Here is a 14,571-nt window from a genome sequence, read left to right as displayed (position 1 = left end):
ATGTTGAAATCATGCTGTTTATCTGAAAGGGTCCTTACAMAGAAGGGGAACGAGATAATTAATATAGCTGTTTTCCGTGATGAATTTTGAAACAAACAAGACTATCAATTTGATAATGAAAAGCAATGAACCCGAAGGTAATAAGATCAGTACATGGTGGTAAGGGATGGATGAATTGTAGGGAGTCACCTCCGTAAGCCTTGGCCTGGAGGGTCTTTCTGTTGGTGGAGATCCCTGTTCATTGCACTTGCTGCTGTTAGGGGTAGAACAGATGAGGGCAGGATGGCRCAATAGCTGGATCATCAGCCTTTACATCAGTCCTGCTATAGGCAGCTTTTACTAACTTGTATTGTCAGAAGGGATGGAGTTTTAAAAGTATTTAAGGTGTCTGATGAAGAGATCAGCACTTCATTGTGTGCCATTTTGCATCTTTAGGCACCTACATGCACTCTAAAACCTGGTCCCAGGTTTTCTACACCTCAGCTCCCATCCCTCCCCCTAGGGCACTGAGATGATACATTTTTTAAGGGCTGTGACATGATCAGACTGTCTGGCAGAGGGCTGTAGCTGTTCTTAAGATGGGCAACAGAGGGATTTGAGAAGGCTGTTAAATAGCAAATGTATATTTTAGCAGTGTCTTTAAATTCTCTCAGTGAGYCCCCTTCCCTTCTACACTATGCTGCCCATACCGACCTCGCACTGTGGGTTATGTTTCACAACAAGAGCCAAAATGATGACATTGTGGCATTTGATTATTCCCTGAGTAGCATCACTGGGAATGTTGTTGACACAAGATATGCAGCCTACAGGCAACTCTGAATAAAGGAACTGGCATCACTGGCTTGAAATGCAGCCTCTCCTAGGGGGGAATTGGTGGAGCAGAATGTTACCCCTGGGGTCTTGGCTCTTCCTGGGAAACAACACCGCTTGGCTGCTGCAACTTCTGTAACTGCAGCGTTTCTGTRTGTACTATTTTTGATGGTATAGTTTGGACACAGGATACACGAGACAACTCAAATGACATTCCACAAAACCTCTCATGTCGAATGGCACTAAGTAAAGCCACTAAGTAAAGCCAGCACAATGAAAATGTTCTTTCTGGGTTACTGCCCAGACCATGTACGTATTCACACCTTTCATACCCTTTTCCATGAAGCTTTTGCATCACATCTGGCGTTTGGACCTTTCTGCCTCATGCAACGTGACCATAGCGCTTTGTCTATTATTTATTCTAGAGTTAGGGGCTGAACCGTTACCTATCAAATATGGCATTCCTAAGACTATTCCTTTAATCCTGCATTATATCATCTGCATATTACATTCGTAGCACTTTGTTTTGCTTTTTAGGGCAGTCACTCTTGATCATTTCATTTATGGAGAATTTTTGAGGTCAAAATGAGACAGCTGATGATCCCAGTAAAAGAAACACATCTCCCCTTCTTTATTTCTCTGCTGGCTCTTTTAAGAGAGGGTCTCAGCATGTGATCTAACTGATATCTGCTCTCCAAGTAGCGTCAGTCTTATCAAAATTGCTCTATGTGATCACAGTGCATTGTAGCAGTTCTTTTTCATTCAAATGGCTCACCTCACTGCACCCCTGCCTCAATGGAAGAAAACCCCTTTACTTCATAATATCAGAGTTTATTTGCAAAATCACGCTAAAGCAAGTGGAATTTAGCCTTTAGCCTCAACTCCCTGGACAGAGAAAACACGTAAGTGCACTCATGAGGAGAAGAGCTCATTCTTGTCTCTGTTCAGCCTTTCATTGAAAGCGCTAATCAAGTGAGTACTTCCCCATACCATTCAAAGGCTTGTTTATTCCTATAAATGATTTCAGTTCTACCTTAAAACTGATGTCATGAGACATTCACATTTTTTTACCACATCAGAGCAGATCAACAGGCTGAACTATGCTCTGCTCTTAGTCAAAGATAATAATCTCCTCGGTCCCCCCCCAAAATACCATATATCTTGCCTTTGGTAAGGGTACAGTGCTAAAGGAATTTGGCTCTCTGTTTACATTGGTTTGGGTTCATTTCAGCACTAGAAGTGGGTGAGCTGGTGACAGGAGCAGAGGAGGGTTCTGCAGTTGTAGACGCTTCTCCATCATGCAAATGGAGCGTTTTGCTCATCAGTGGTGCCAGTGAAGGGTAGGAGGAAGAAGCTCAAGACTTCCCTAGTCTCCCTCATAGATTACTTAGTGTATTAGCATTGCTGGGTCTGAATTGAGACCCCTAAAGGCTGTTTTCCACAGAACAGTCAGGTTAGCATAAACTCCTCACTTTCCTGCCTCCGTGGAATGTGGTCCTTGCTGCTCCATCTCTTTCATGGGGTTTTCATGGGGAAGAAGAGAAGGTGCGACTATGTCATGAGAAAGAAATGAGCAGCAGCTCATAATAGGTCAGGACAGGGCCAAGACTGCATCAATCTGTTGGAGAGATAAAAAGGCTTTATCTTTCTACAAGCACCAAAGAGCAGGATAGGGGACATTTGGTTTCACAAAAGTGCTGCATCAGGAGCTGTGACCACAGTCTCAATGACTGCTTTAAAGGCAAAGTCCATGACATGAAAGTAGTCTATTGTTTTGCAAGAATCATGTCCAAGGGTAAAGTACAAATATATATTTCATTGTTTTACTATACCATGATATATTTAATTCTTTTAGCTTTGCATACATTTGCACTTGAATTTCTTCAAAGTTTGGATGTATTTTGGACCTGGATCTTTGGTTCTGATAAAGAGCAAATGTCATTTCTGTTCTGAACTTTCCCAGATTCTGAGGATACTGAATTTGGAGTTTGAACCTGAGTCCTAAATCAGCTTTTAAAGTAATCCAATCCATAATCTATTTGAAGAAAATCCAAGGAATAAAGACCTATTGTAAGTGGAAAGATAAAGCCTTTCAGTTTTCCCAGAAGTAGTGATATTAATAAAGGTAACTACRTCCATAATATAACAGTGGAAACAGTCTGACCACTCAGTACCATGTTATAATACATCCAAGAGCTGCTGTGTTTATTTCCATTGTACTTTTTGCAGGGTAGGTTACTGTTTCATGCAAGTAAACAGAATCTGGATTTTGATATCATTATGTCTTCCTAATAAATTTCTGTGTTTTCATCCATACCTTGGTCCCACTGAACCTTTAAATTTATATCTTTGAACAACATAGTGAGGGGAATGCCACTGTCCTGGTCTGAGATAGTGTCTTGGGACACAGCATTATTCAGTTTTGTGCAGTTTAGTTCCTTTGCTGCTGTTAACATCTCTGTTTCTTGAGTCTCTGGGAACTGCAATTTATTTTCAGAATCTAGTGACATCCACCACTCTGTGTTGTGCTCTCCAGGGAGGTTGTTACCAGTGCAGACTGAGAGGAGGAAAGCTGCTGACAGAGATGACAGGGATTCATCCTCTGGAACAGAGTCTCTGTCAACTTTCACTGAAGACAATAATGGTAGCGGTTCTGCTCTCTGTTGTCTATAGCAGCTTCCTTGTTCCAGCAAAGACAGTGGCAGCTGGGGTATGTGCACTTCACTTTTCACCCCATCAGGCTGGAGCAGCAGCTGCTGTGTTTGCCCAGGGATCTCCTGTAAGAGAACTGACTCTCTCGTGTCACTGCTCTTCCATAATGACAGTTCTGGCCTCTGTTCTTTGTAGTCCCAATGACTGCAGCTCTTGCCCAGCATCTGGATTACAAGCTTTCCACCAGCAAAACAATCTGGAGAAACTTCCTTTAGCGTCTGGTTTGGCTGCAATTTCCTCTTGTCAACAAGGTCCGTGCCTTCGCCGCACACGCCATAGTTTGGGGGCAGAGTTTCGCTGGACACAGCGCAAGGAACGCTTTGCTCAGCTATTTGAGGAGCGTAACCAGGAGGAGACGTGCTCTCCAAGCAGCGGGGCTGAGCGGGCGGCAGGAATGCCGGTATGCTGGCCTGTTGCTGATAGACAGTTTCTGGCGGACAGAAAGACCGTTGTGGGTCCAATGTTTTGTCCAAACGCTGGCTGATCTGTGGTAACTGCGCTTCAGGGATGAGAAGTGCAGGTCTGGATAAATTAATGGGCTTTATAATATGCTCCACTGTCAGTGTAAGAGGCTGGAAGGATGAAATCCCTCTGAAATCCTGTCAAAGTAGATAGACAAACGTGAATTATTAACAAGAAGTCTGTGACTTTAAAGGCTTGCTTTAGATTCTTAAAAATTCTCTTTGGAAAAATATCAGTAAGAGCCAGCAACTATCACAAAGGATCCACTCCACTGACACAAGATCTCTGGGATTTTTTCTGGTCAGTGAGCCCTCAAACAAATACAGACATTTCTCATTCTGCATCAGGGCAATTGTGCAACTCTAAAGAAGAAAAACATCTTGCTTAAATTTTGCAGTGTTTGGCATAAACCCTGGAGCATGGAAATAGATTGCCCTTAAGTTAATTTAGCATGCATAACCATTACTTGCTATCGGAGATGAGGGATAGGTAAGAAGGCCCAGGATTTCCAAAGGTGCTTGTGATTTAGGATGCCTTAGATTTTAGTTGCCCAACCTGATACCTCCTTTAGAGGTGCCCTATTTGGGGGAAATTCTGAGCGCTCATCTTTTATAGGTCAAGTCCTGTTAAATTATTGTCAATAGGTCACTCAAAAATTGGAAACCAAGATCATAAGAAACTGAAAATTTTAGGTTTAAGATTGGAGGCAATGGAACTTTTGGGGGTCTGTGATTTTGAGAGCGGTTCTAACACATCAGTGTGAAGTCCTGTTCTCCTCTAGGGACAATATACACCGTTTATCTAATTTTGTAGACTAACCAAGGTTCTTCAGATCCGCAGGCATCTTTGTTGTTGTACTTTGCAACTCCTCTAACAAATTTTCTCTATCTGTGTTAGGATGACCAGATTCAAACTGCCAGCAGTCCGCAGCGAATGCCTAGACACTGCCCTTGTCTGCTTATTCATCCTCCTGGATTAGCAATACTAGTCAGATCTATGCACACAGTCCCGAGCATTTTAAAGATTTGCTGCAATGGCTTAGRAACACTTACCAAAGACATTGGCTGTGCACTGCGTTGCTTGACATACTTATAGATCACATAACTAATTGCAGCAAACACCAGTCCTGCAGAGAATGCGAGTGCCACAAAACAGTAGAGAAGCCAGGTCTTATCTGGTTAGTGGAAGAAAGAACAAGTAGAAAATGTTGCTTCAGAGAGTTGGACTAGAAAAATTGCATGGGATCGTCTAAATGACATTATAGATTGAGTCTGGTAGGACTAGATTTTTAAATTAGGAAAGTCAGTGTTGCTTCAATACCTTTACCAAAGCTATGTTATTTTATACCAGCTGGAAATTGGTCTCTTGTGCACCCAGTATCCCAGCTAGACTTTTAATGGAGCAGAGTTAGCACCCTCACCTGCTAATGTTCTAACCCAAAATACTTGAGATTTGCTGCTTCTCTCGAGGAGACATATGTGTACTGTTCCATTATATTCAGTGTCTGGGTCCAAGTTGGAAACTTCAAATTCTTTGTTGTGTTCATTCTTTGTCCACTATTTAAAATAAAGGCAAATTCAGTATTTTAGAAAGATTAAATCTACACAATTACTTTAACTCAGATTGCAAAATTCACCATAAAATTTTAGTTGCTAATAACGTGTTACAGGACTCTAATAATTCTGTATGTATGGATTTCTAAATATATAATTCGCTTTCCACTGTTTTTGTATTTACTTTTGCATTTCAATTCCTTGAGACTAGTTAAGTCAGTTTCTTTTTTCGTATTTATCAGTTTTACTTCTTGCTACTTATGCAGTACCCTGGGAAACTAGTTTTCCCTGAATTTCAGAGAAACACTTAGAGTTCCTGTTGTTTGATGAAAGTCAAAGACTCTGAGAGTTCCCCTTATACAGCAGAAATCACATCCATCTTTAATCAGCTCTGATGTCCTTCTCCGTCTTATGCAAACTGTGATTTAAAAGAGTCAGTGGCTAGTGACCTGAGGTTGTGCTTTACCTTTTGGCGTGTCCTTTGGTTGAATATTGTTAAGTGATAATCAACAGAACCAAATTTGCTATAAATGTCCTCTATGGTTAGCTGGCGGTCATCCTCACCCCTCAGCGGAGTATAGGGGGGCTGTATAAGAAACTTTATGGAACGTACATTAGGAATATACTCCACTTCTGGTGCTCCAATAATAGCTAGCAAACATAAAACAGGAGTGTCAATGGTTAAGATTAAAGCTGTTGCATTATCAGATGATCATATACACATGTAGGCTGACCTTTATCTAGACACCGCAGACTGACTATACATTATGAAACTTCTATAAAATGCTGATAATGCTCAACAAGATTGTTTTACTTAGTAGAAAAGCTGATTTTGTGTAATTTTTTGATTACTTCTGTTCATATACAAAAAATATTTCAGATGTATTTCACTGAGCATAGGAAAAATCAGGCAACAGGAGATACTGTTTTCATCCAGGGTTCTGCCATCATTAGCCATTGTTCCCCAGAATTCTCTGGAAATTTGTTCCCCAAGCTTTTTCTTAGGACCATGGTCTCACTGTTTTCTCATTGCTTCTCTTTCTTGCACAGAGACGTCCTCCTGCATGCATGTGCGATGAGGTGAGAGTGAAACCCCACTACAGGCCACTCAGCTATCTCCTACCTAAGTTCCTATTCCAACCCTACTTCAGATTTTATCTTTATAACATTTCATGTTTCTAGTCCATAAAGGAGCTCATTGTATCTACACTTATCGTGAGTGAAAGGCAGATGCTACAGCACACAGCATTTACACAGAGGTTTAACCCTATCTATAACAGGCTGTTTAAAAGCAGCATTCAGCGATCCTTCAAGGCCAAGTGGCTTGAAAAAATCAAACCAAAAAGAATGGCTCTTAGGGACAGGATACCTTCACCATAGGTGCTAATGTTTTTGTGTGATGAAAAGTGAATGTTTAATGATCAAAGCAACTATATGGCTCTCTCAGAGCTTCTTTCATGCAAAGATCTGAAGGCTTTTCGTAGTCATTGATTGCTAATGCCTTCCTGAAATATTTTTGACAAATATGCAGAGGGAAAATTTTATTCGCAGAGCCAATAATAGACTTCCCAAAGGCTTTATTGTGTGTCTGTGGCAGAACTCACTTGGGGGTTGGAAACATTAGGTATCCACTGGTCTGGCTGCTTATCCTGGTTTTCTGGAGTTTGCATTTCAGTTTGCATTTCAGGTCATAGCATCTTTGACTGTATCACTGGTTCTCCCTAGGCTGCCCATCATGTCTCTTATTAGGATCCTTCTGCCTCTCTTCAGCCTTAATAGCAGCTCTTTCTTCAGGGACATCTGGCTTTTCCTCTTCTCTTCTAATCCCACTTTGGTGTCAGACCTCAGGGAAGACCCTGACCGCCTGCTCATTTGCCTCTTTGCCCAATAACAAACCTTCTTCCTGGGCTGGATAGCCTACATTCCCTTCCTATCAAGCACAGAGTCTTGCAACACTGAAATTAGAGCAAATCTTGTCCTAGACATCAGTGAGACTAAGAAGGAGTCTCTAGTAACCAGGTTTTAATAGATTTCAGCAGTGGTACTTACTCTCTTTTCTGGGTTCAAACCTTTCTGAGCGCACCCACTTGGAGGAGCAGTAGTTCTGGCCAGTGGCCCTCACTCTGGCATAGTAATGCTCAGTGAAATTTTCTGTTTCACGAGTGAGATTGCAGGAAGGCTGTGTGATACTCTGGCACTCAYGCTTGTTAAGCCAGACTTTTTCTCCATACCTTAGAGAGGACCAAACAAAAGCTTTTAGTCTGTTTAGTAGAGCAGGTGTGATACAGTCCSTCTCCACAATGATCCAAACAGGCAACTGTGCCAACCCTTAATAATTTTCAAATTCATTGTTACAGTTCGGGAGTGGTTGGGAATGGAATGGCCAAAAAACTTCCCCTGTGTTACGGCCCTTAATCCGTTCCTCACTGATGGCATCTACATGGATATTGCATTGAGGAAGTGCAGTTAATTTTCAAGAGGAGTCTCCTGAGAGTCAGGACTCTTGCGTTCTTTGCCCAGCTCAGGCCCTGACTCATTGCATGCAAATTCACTGCTGAGTTTGTGGACTTGTCCAAATGCAACAAAGCTATTGTGTAGCACTAGTCCTATTCCTCTTATTTCTCATCACTGAATCAAAGGAAGGCAATTACTATTACCTGTATTTTACAGGTGAGGAAACTGCGGAGTGGGGAGAAGTTGCTGAAGGCAAAGAGCAGCTCAGTAATGGAGTAAAGATAACAAACCAAGACTTAAAATTTTCCTCATTTCCTTAATTTAGCGCTGTCTACCAGTGGAAATAATCCTGTCCTTTACTGAGTTCTTGTCTAAGGAGAGCTATTTTCATAGCAATAAAACAAGTAGCAGAAACAGCAAAACCTACTTTTCTTTCTTACTCCTTCTCCCTTTGAAAACAATGGCCCTAAACAACAGAGCTCCAGAAAGAAGCAAACTTCACATACTGTTTATACTGGACATCAAATGCAGTGCCAGGAGGAATATCTGCTTCAGTTTCCCATATCAGGATGTTCTCAAAGTTTGTAGAAGAAAATGCTGCATGTTTCAGACATGATGATCTCTCTGTAGTGACAGTGCCTAGGGGAGCAAAGTAGCTAGTATTAAAATGCATATTCTGGCATTTCAGCTTTCAGATTAATATGGGTCCAGTGCTGATCGGCCATTTAGTGAGCAAAATTACTGGGCATGTCACTTCCAGTCAGCTAAAGATGGGCTGCAAAGCAGAAGCTTGCACAGAACAGGAACCCAACCAGCACATCGCAGTACAGGCTTTGCAGATTGTTGACTCAAGCCAAAGAAATGAAAGTTAGGAAGTTTTACAGAAAGGCCTCAAAACCCCAGGGTCAGAAGCAGAATCCAGGAGTCCCTGATAATATTTCTTTTAAAGTGGTTAAGTGGCTGGGAAGCTAAGAACAGTCTGTTTTCAAGGCTAGATTCATGCCTACACACTCTCTCTCTTTGCTTTCTGCCCAGAGTCAGGCAAGCAGTATACTGAGATCAGTTTCACATCATTGCAGATGTGAGTGCTGTTAACCTCTTGTGCTTTGAGTTTTATTGGGGAAAGGCTGCCTGTACAGAGTGACACTCAGAGAGCTGAGGCCTGGACTCTGATCTGGGAGTGCCAGGGTGAAGGCAAACAGCTCATGCAGCTCCCTGCAGTTTGAGTCCTGTGCTGCCTCCGCACAGAGGATGGGTTCTGGCTTTAGTAAGCAGAAATGTCACTTGCCCCTTAAAAACGTGCCCCTAGTCTGAGCAGAATATCACCATGATCCATCTGCAGCAAACTAGGTCTGACCAGGCACTGGAGAAATGTCCTAGAAACTTTTGGCTCCCTACAAAGTGGTYGCTGTCATGGGAATACACAACGTAAAATTTCTTCAAGGCTGATCCGTAAAACCTTCTAACTTGGAGAGTAACCTGCAGAGTGGATGAGCTGTGTAAACTGGCATTATAGACACATCCTCAAAGATGTATAATTTATGCATTACTCCCAACTCTTGGTTTGCGATATTGATAAACACCTTGAACTTGCATGGGCTTCAGTCTGCACTTGCTGAAAATAATTCATTATGATTCTTGTAAATGGACACACAAAATCAGTGAGCCTTCCTGAAAAAATGGTGAGATATACAATTAGAAGTAGTACCATTTTACAGATGGGAAAACTGAGGACCGAAATGTGACTTGGACAAGATCTCATTGACCAGTTATAGAACAGGGACTAAAACACACCAGTTCCTGAATCCTCACCTTAAGCTTTCCTTCCAGCTGTCTCCATAGCAGATTGCTGAGTGTCCAGGTTAAACCACTAGGCTATGTAAGAGGAGAATTAGGCAGAAAGGCATAAATCCAGTTCTCAGTCTTGTTATTTAGGGCATTTGGGCCTAAAAGCAACACACAAATGGGCTGCAGTCTAGTCCAGGTTTTGTCCTGATCTCAGCTATAGTTCAGCACTTGCCTCCTCTCATGCATGGCTTAGCAAAATCTTCCTGATGAGGCAGAAATACAGCAGTCAGTAAAAAGGGAGTGGTTGCCCCTCTCTAGGCACCAAGAAAAGTCGGTCAACAGTACCCTGACCATATCAGAAGTAGAAAATCTCCATCTTCCCACATTTATCCATACCAAAACACAGTTATGCAAAGCAGTTGTAACACAAGCACAGTCAGCGTGGGCAGGGAAGAACCAGGATATTTCACAGTATGAAAGTCCCTCTGTTTCTTAATTTTCTTTAGGCACCTTCCCCTACTCTATAAGATCATGGGCACATGAACAGAACAGCGAAACCTGAAGAACAAATTGTCTTGTGGCAGAAGCAGATGAGTGACCTGAAAAGCTGGCATTTGAAAACATGGCAAGTTTATCCTTGATTCACCCAGGAATGAGTTTGCTACATTTGGAGCAGGACTAAGTGGCTTTTAGGGATACATTATATGTTTGCAGCTTTTTAAAACCAGAGATGTTCATCTGTTCACGTGCCTCTCCATTTAGGACACAGGGGAACTGATCCAAAGCCCCCTGAAGTCAATGAATTTTTTTTTTCCTGTGGGATTTGGATTGTAACACATCAATGTCAGACACCTCGAAGGAAGCTTTTCTTCTCCCTACTAATCAAGAAAGCACTGAGCACACCAACGGTACTTTGAAAATATTTAAAGGAGAGCAATACAGCAGAGAGCTTTTGAACAACCTCGGACAAGGGCTCATTCTCTAGGTCTTGTCTGAGGAAACATGACTGAACCACCTCTCATGCTACAGGACCCCACAGAAGCAACCACAGTTAGCGATAGGAAAGAAGTCAGGACTTACCGACCACCAAAGATACAGCCCAGAAGATCAGAAATTGCTTCATGAATAACTATGCAAGCTGGGATGTGAGAGCAGGCAGTTGTTYCTGTGCTCAGGTGAATCACCTTTTACAATTAAATTCTTGTTTGTGAAGCCAGGTTGGCCTTGTTGCCCAGTAACAGGCTGCAGAGCTACTATCCCGCCTGCATTCCCGTCTGAGATCACCAACTGAAGATGAGCGTGCGCATGTGTTTGCATATGAGAGAGAGTATAAGACTGACAACAGGAGCACCTCTCCCCTCTGAGTATACACACCTAACTGTACAAAGGTGCACAAGCCAGAGGCTTAGAAACTCCCCAGCTTCTGAAACAGAGCCAAATACCACTTTCCTGATAAAGAGCTTCCTGCCTGAAAGCCTTCACTTATATTTCTCAGTTTTGGGGCTTGCTTTTCTGGTTGGATAGCTTTGACTCGTTAAATCTCTAAAAGTTAAAGATTAGTGTGGTGCACATAGCTGGTTTTATAACTGCTGCAAACAAGACACCTATTTACTTACAAAACACCTTTGGATATTTTCTTAAACTGAAAGTCAGATCTCTAGTTTTTAAGCTCTTCTATTGTTCACATTGAGCATGGGTGGGAGCCAAATGACTAATAGGTAGCCCTGCTGTCTACTGGGCGGCGCACAAGATGCTTAGGTGTGCCACAGCCTCTGTGCGGCCGGGTGGCTGCAGAGATCCTCTTCGCTTGTGGCGGAAGGAGGTGGCCTTTCGGTAGGAGGAGCACACGCTACCCCTGCTTTCCCTGTTGCTCTCACCAGAGGCAGCCACAGACCTACAGTTTATATTAGTGGCTGCTAATAATAGAAGGCATTGTTCTGAGTATCATGAATAGTAAAAACTGGGAGTGTGCATGAAATCTAAACAAGAAAGAGACATAGTTCCTTTTCCTTAGCTTTCTTAGTTTTCAGGGTGTCCTTCAGTCACATTTTCAGACTTTTCTCAGAAGAGGGAGAGACATTTCCTTCTTTGGTTGAAAGTGAAAACTAACTGCCTATCTCCAGGAGCTGTGGATTTAAAACCACCAGATGTGTATAAAACCAGAACTCCTCCCTTAGTCACTGCTTTTGAATTTTTATGATATAGCTATTCCCTTGTCACAGACTGGATAACCTCTTTGGGTTATTTTTCTGACTTACTTATTCCCATGGTCCTAACTGTTCACAAAAGTGTAAAGTCCTGTGGCCTAAGTTTTGCCTAGGACTAACTGGACATTAGGCTGATGTTCCTCCAAAGCAGAACCAAACAGCTTGTCCTTCTGGGCACTGGGAACTGTTCATACTATGATCACTTCAGCCCTACAAAAGCTTTAACAGAAGCAGCTACCCCGAACCATGTAGGACAACTGTGCGTTAGACAAATAAGTTCAGGCATCTATCACCTTCTTGTGAGCAGTACTTTTGTATTGTCTAAAGTCTATTTAAAGCTCCTAAATGCTAGATTTTTTCCTCAATTTTACAAGCAAGCCTGGGGACCCACAAGCAACACCAGACCTGCAGCCTCTTTAATCAAAACACAAACCACGTGTGCTTCTGAAGCTGAAAGCACGCTACTTTCACTACTAGATCCTGGTAGCAAAACATGTAATAGAAGTTACTACACCTTCTGCTTACCCCTTCCTCTCTTGGAATTTCTATTCCTGAAGTAGTTTCTATTCCCTGCCCTGCTTCGATATGAACGGGATGCATACTCCAGATGATGCCACTGATGCATAGCTATGATTTTTGTTTCTCTCATCTCACTCTGACAGATGCAGAAGTCTGACAGGTTTATTAAAGAAGACCCACCTATCCATCAGTATGGCCTGCATCTAATTAAGTATAGCTCTTTGTTAGGGTGTTTCTTGGATATGACTTGCTAAATTATTTCTAATTTTTCCCTTCCCTCATGTCACTGCCTCATGCTGCTGTTGTGTGATGACCCATGATAGAGCAGAAGTGAGAGAAATTGTCCTGCACCCAAGACTTTCACTTTGAGAATAGCACTTAAAGCTTCATTTCTGCCCTTACTTCTAGAGAGACATTATCTTTTGAATATCCCAGGAAGCACTTCTCTGCATCTTTAGACACCTAAAGATTTCCAGAAATCTGGTTCCAAGTTTAAAATACAACAGTTGGATTTCAACCTCCAAACTGTAGAGCCTGAACCTATATCAGAAGTTAGTTCCTGAGGACAAAAACAGACTGAGAAGTTCATAGCACAGGTTTCCCATGGAACTCTGCTTATAACTTGGCACAGCTGGGCAAAAAGGAGAGAAATTTTGCGTTCAAGAGATTTGTGAAGATGGTTGATGAAGGCCAAAAAGACCAAGATGGTTATCTACTCTGAGGTGCTGCCGAGCTCAGGCTCAGGCTGTAGAGCTCTACCCTGAGGACTACATGAAGCCCAGTGACTGCTGACCAAAGGATATAGGAGATCTGATTCTGGCTCTTATGCTTATCCATTAGATGAATAACATCCAGGTTTTCTGATTGACTGGGTCATATCTCTTCTTCCACTGGGGCGAGAGAGCTGCTTTCCTCATTACATGGTCGTAAGTATTAAGTARGGAGTAAGTTATAGGCTGATTGCTCTGGCCGAAGGAACACTGGGCTCTGGCCACCTCTGGCCCTTTCCTGGTGTGACGGAAGGAGGTCTCAARCTGTGATGAATGAGCACTTTAGGACGGGGATGCTCCTGCCGCCAGTACAGCTGACCTGGCCTGCAGCCTTCTCGCCAGCTTTCTTCCTGAGAAACCCGTAAGAAGACGAAGAACTGATCCCGTCCCTGTTCGTAGAGCTGTGACATGTCAAAATAACTTTGCAGAGGTTACACAACTTCTCCTGAGCTTCCTGTAACTCAAGGCCTAGGGGGGTTTTCTTGATTGCAAAAGAAAATGGGTGGTGATTATATTTAGATGATCTTTATCTTTCTAAATGAACAGGAAGGATTACAATATAGAATGTACCTGGGGACACCTGGGGGGACAAGCAAGAATAAAAGGAAAATTCTCGTGGATGAATCTTTTCTCTCACCCCCTGTTTTTACATGAATCCAGAATCTTAATTAGTAGGTCTTGTTTTCCTCTTTGAAAGCTGTTCACAACCACCCACCTCTTTCTGATTTTGTTCTCCTGCTTCTCTGAAAATGTGAGCATAATACCTTCTACAATACCCTTCCCTCATCCAGGAAAAATCTCTTTGAATGCAGCGAATGTCTATTGTGTATCCCCCTCTTTTTTTTAATGCCTTGCTTTTCTTCATATCCTTTTCTTAGAATAAAATAGGAGAATATGTTCCTGTCAGACACAAAGAATGCAAATTAAAAATACACTGAAAAGGTCAATATCACTCAGTCAAGAGAGGCCCTATCTCTCTTGTGCTTTTTGTTGGGTGGTTTGGGGCTTCTGATTTGATTCATTGCTCAGAAAGATGGTCGCACTCCTGGTCTTTCAGTGGAAGACCTACAAACAGTGATGCAGAGATAGACCTGGCTATCCAGTTGCATAGGACTCCATTCAAACCAAAGCAGTGGGGATGGGAAGCCCATGATGGGGTCTTGTTTTAAAATGCAATGTTTTTCCAGGTGAGCTGCAGCCACCCTTTGCAGTTTTGGGCAAACATAAACACGCACAAATACTGTACACACACACACGCACACACACACACACACACGAGTTATCTATCAAAATATT

General features: G+C 42.4%; 1 protein-coding gene across 1 annotated transcript; it reads right to left on the bottom strand.

The window, feature by feature from the left end:
* Window positions 1-3,098: 3,098 nt before the first annotated feature.
* Window positions 3,099-11,059, bottom strand: IL22RA1 (interleukin 22 receptor subunit alpha 1). Its single transcript, XM_026062614.1, has 7 exons — window positions 10,860-11,059; window positions 8,498-8,630; window positions 7,587-7,768; window positions 6,004-6,188; window positions 5,405-5,540; window positions 5,037-5,158; window positions 3,099-4,121 (listed from the first exon to the last, which is right to left on the bottom strand). The coding sequence occupies exons 1-7, from the start codon at window positions 10,900-10,902 to the stop codon at window positions 3,099-3,101; spliced, it is 1,824 nt and encodes a 607-aa protein (XP_025918399.1). The 5' UTR covers window positions 10,903-11,059.
* Window positions 11,060-14,571: the final 3,512 nt, after the last annotated feature.

Source organism: Apteryx rowi, unplaced genomic scaffold, assembly GCF_003343035.1.
Source record: "Apteryx rowi isolate R43461 unplaced genomic scaffold, aptRow1 scaffold_190, whole genome shotgun sequence".
Classification (NCBI taxonomy): Eukaryota; Metazoa; Chordata; class Aves; order Apterygiformes; family Apterygidae; genus Apteryx; species Apteryx rowi.
Note: the sequence above shows the minus strand (reverse complement) of the source record. Positions and strands in the feature narration are given on the sequence as shown.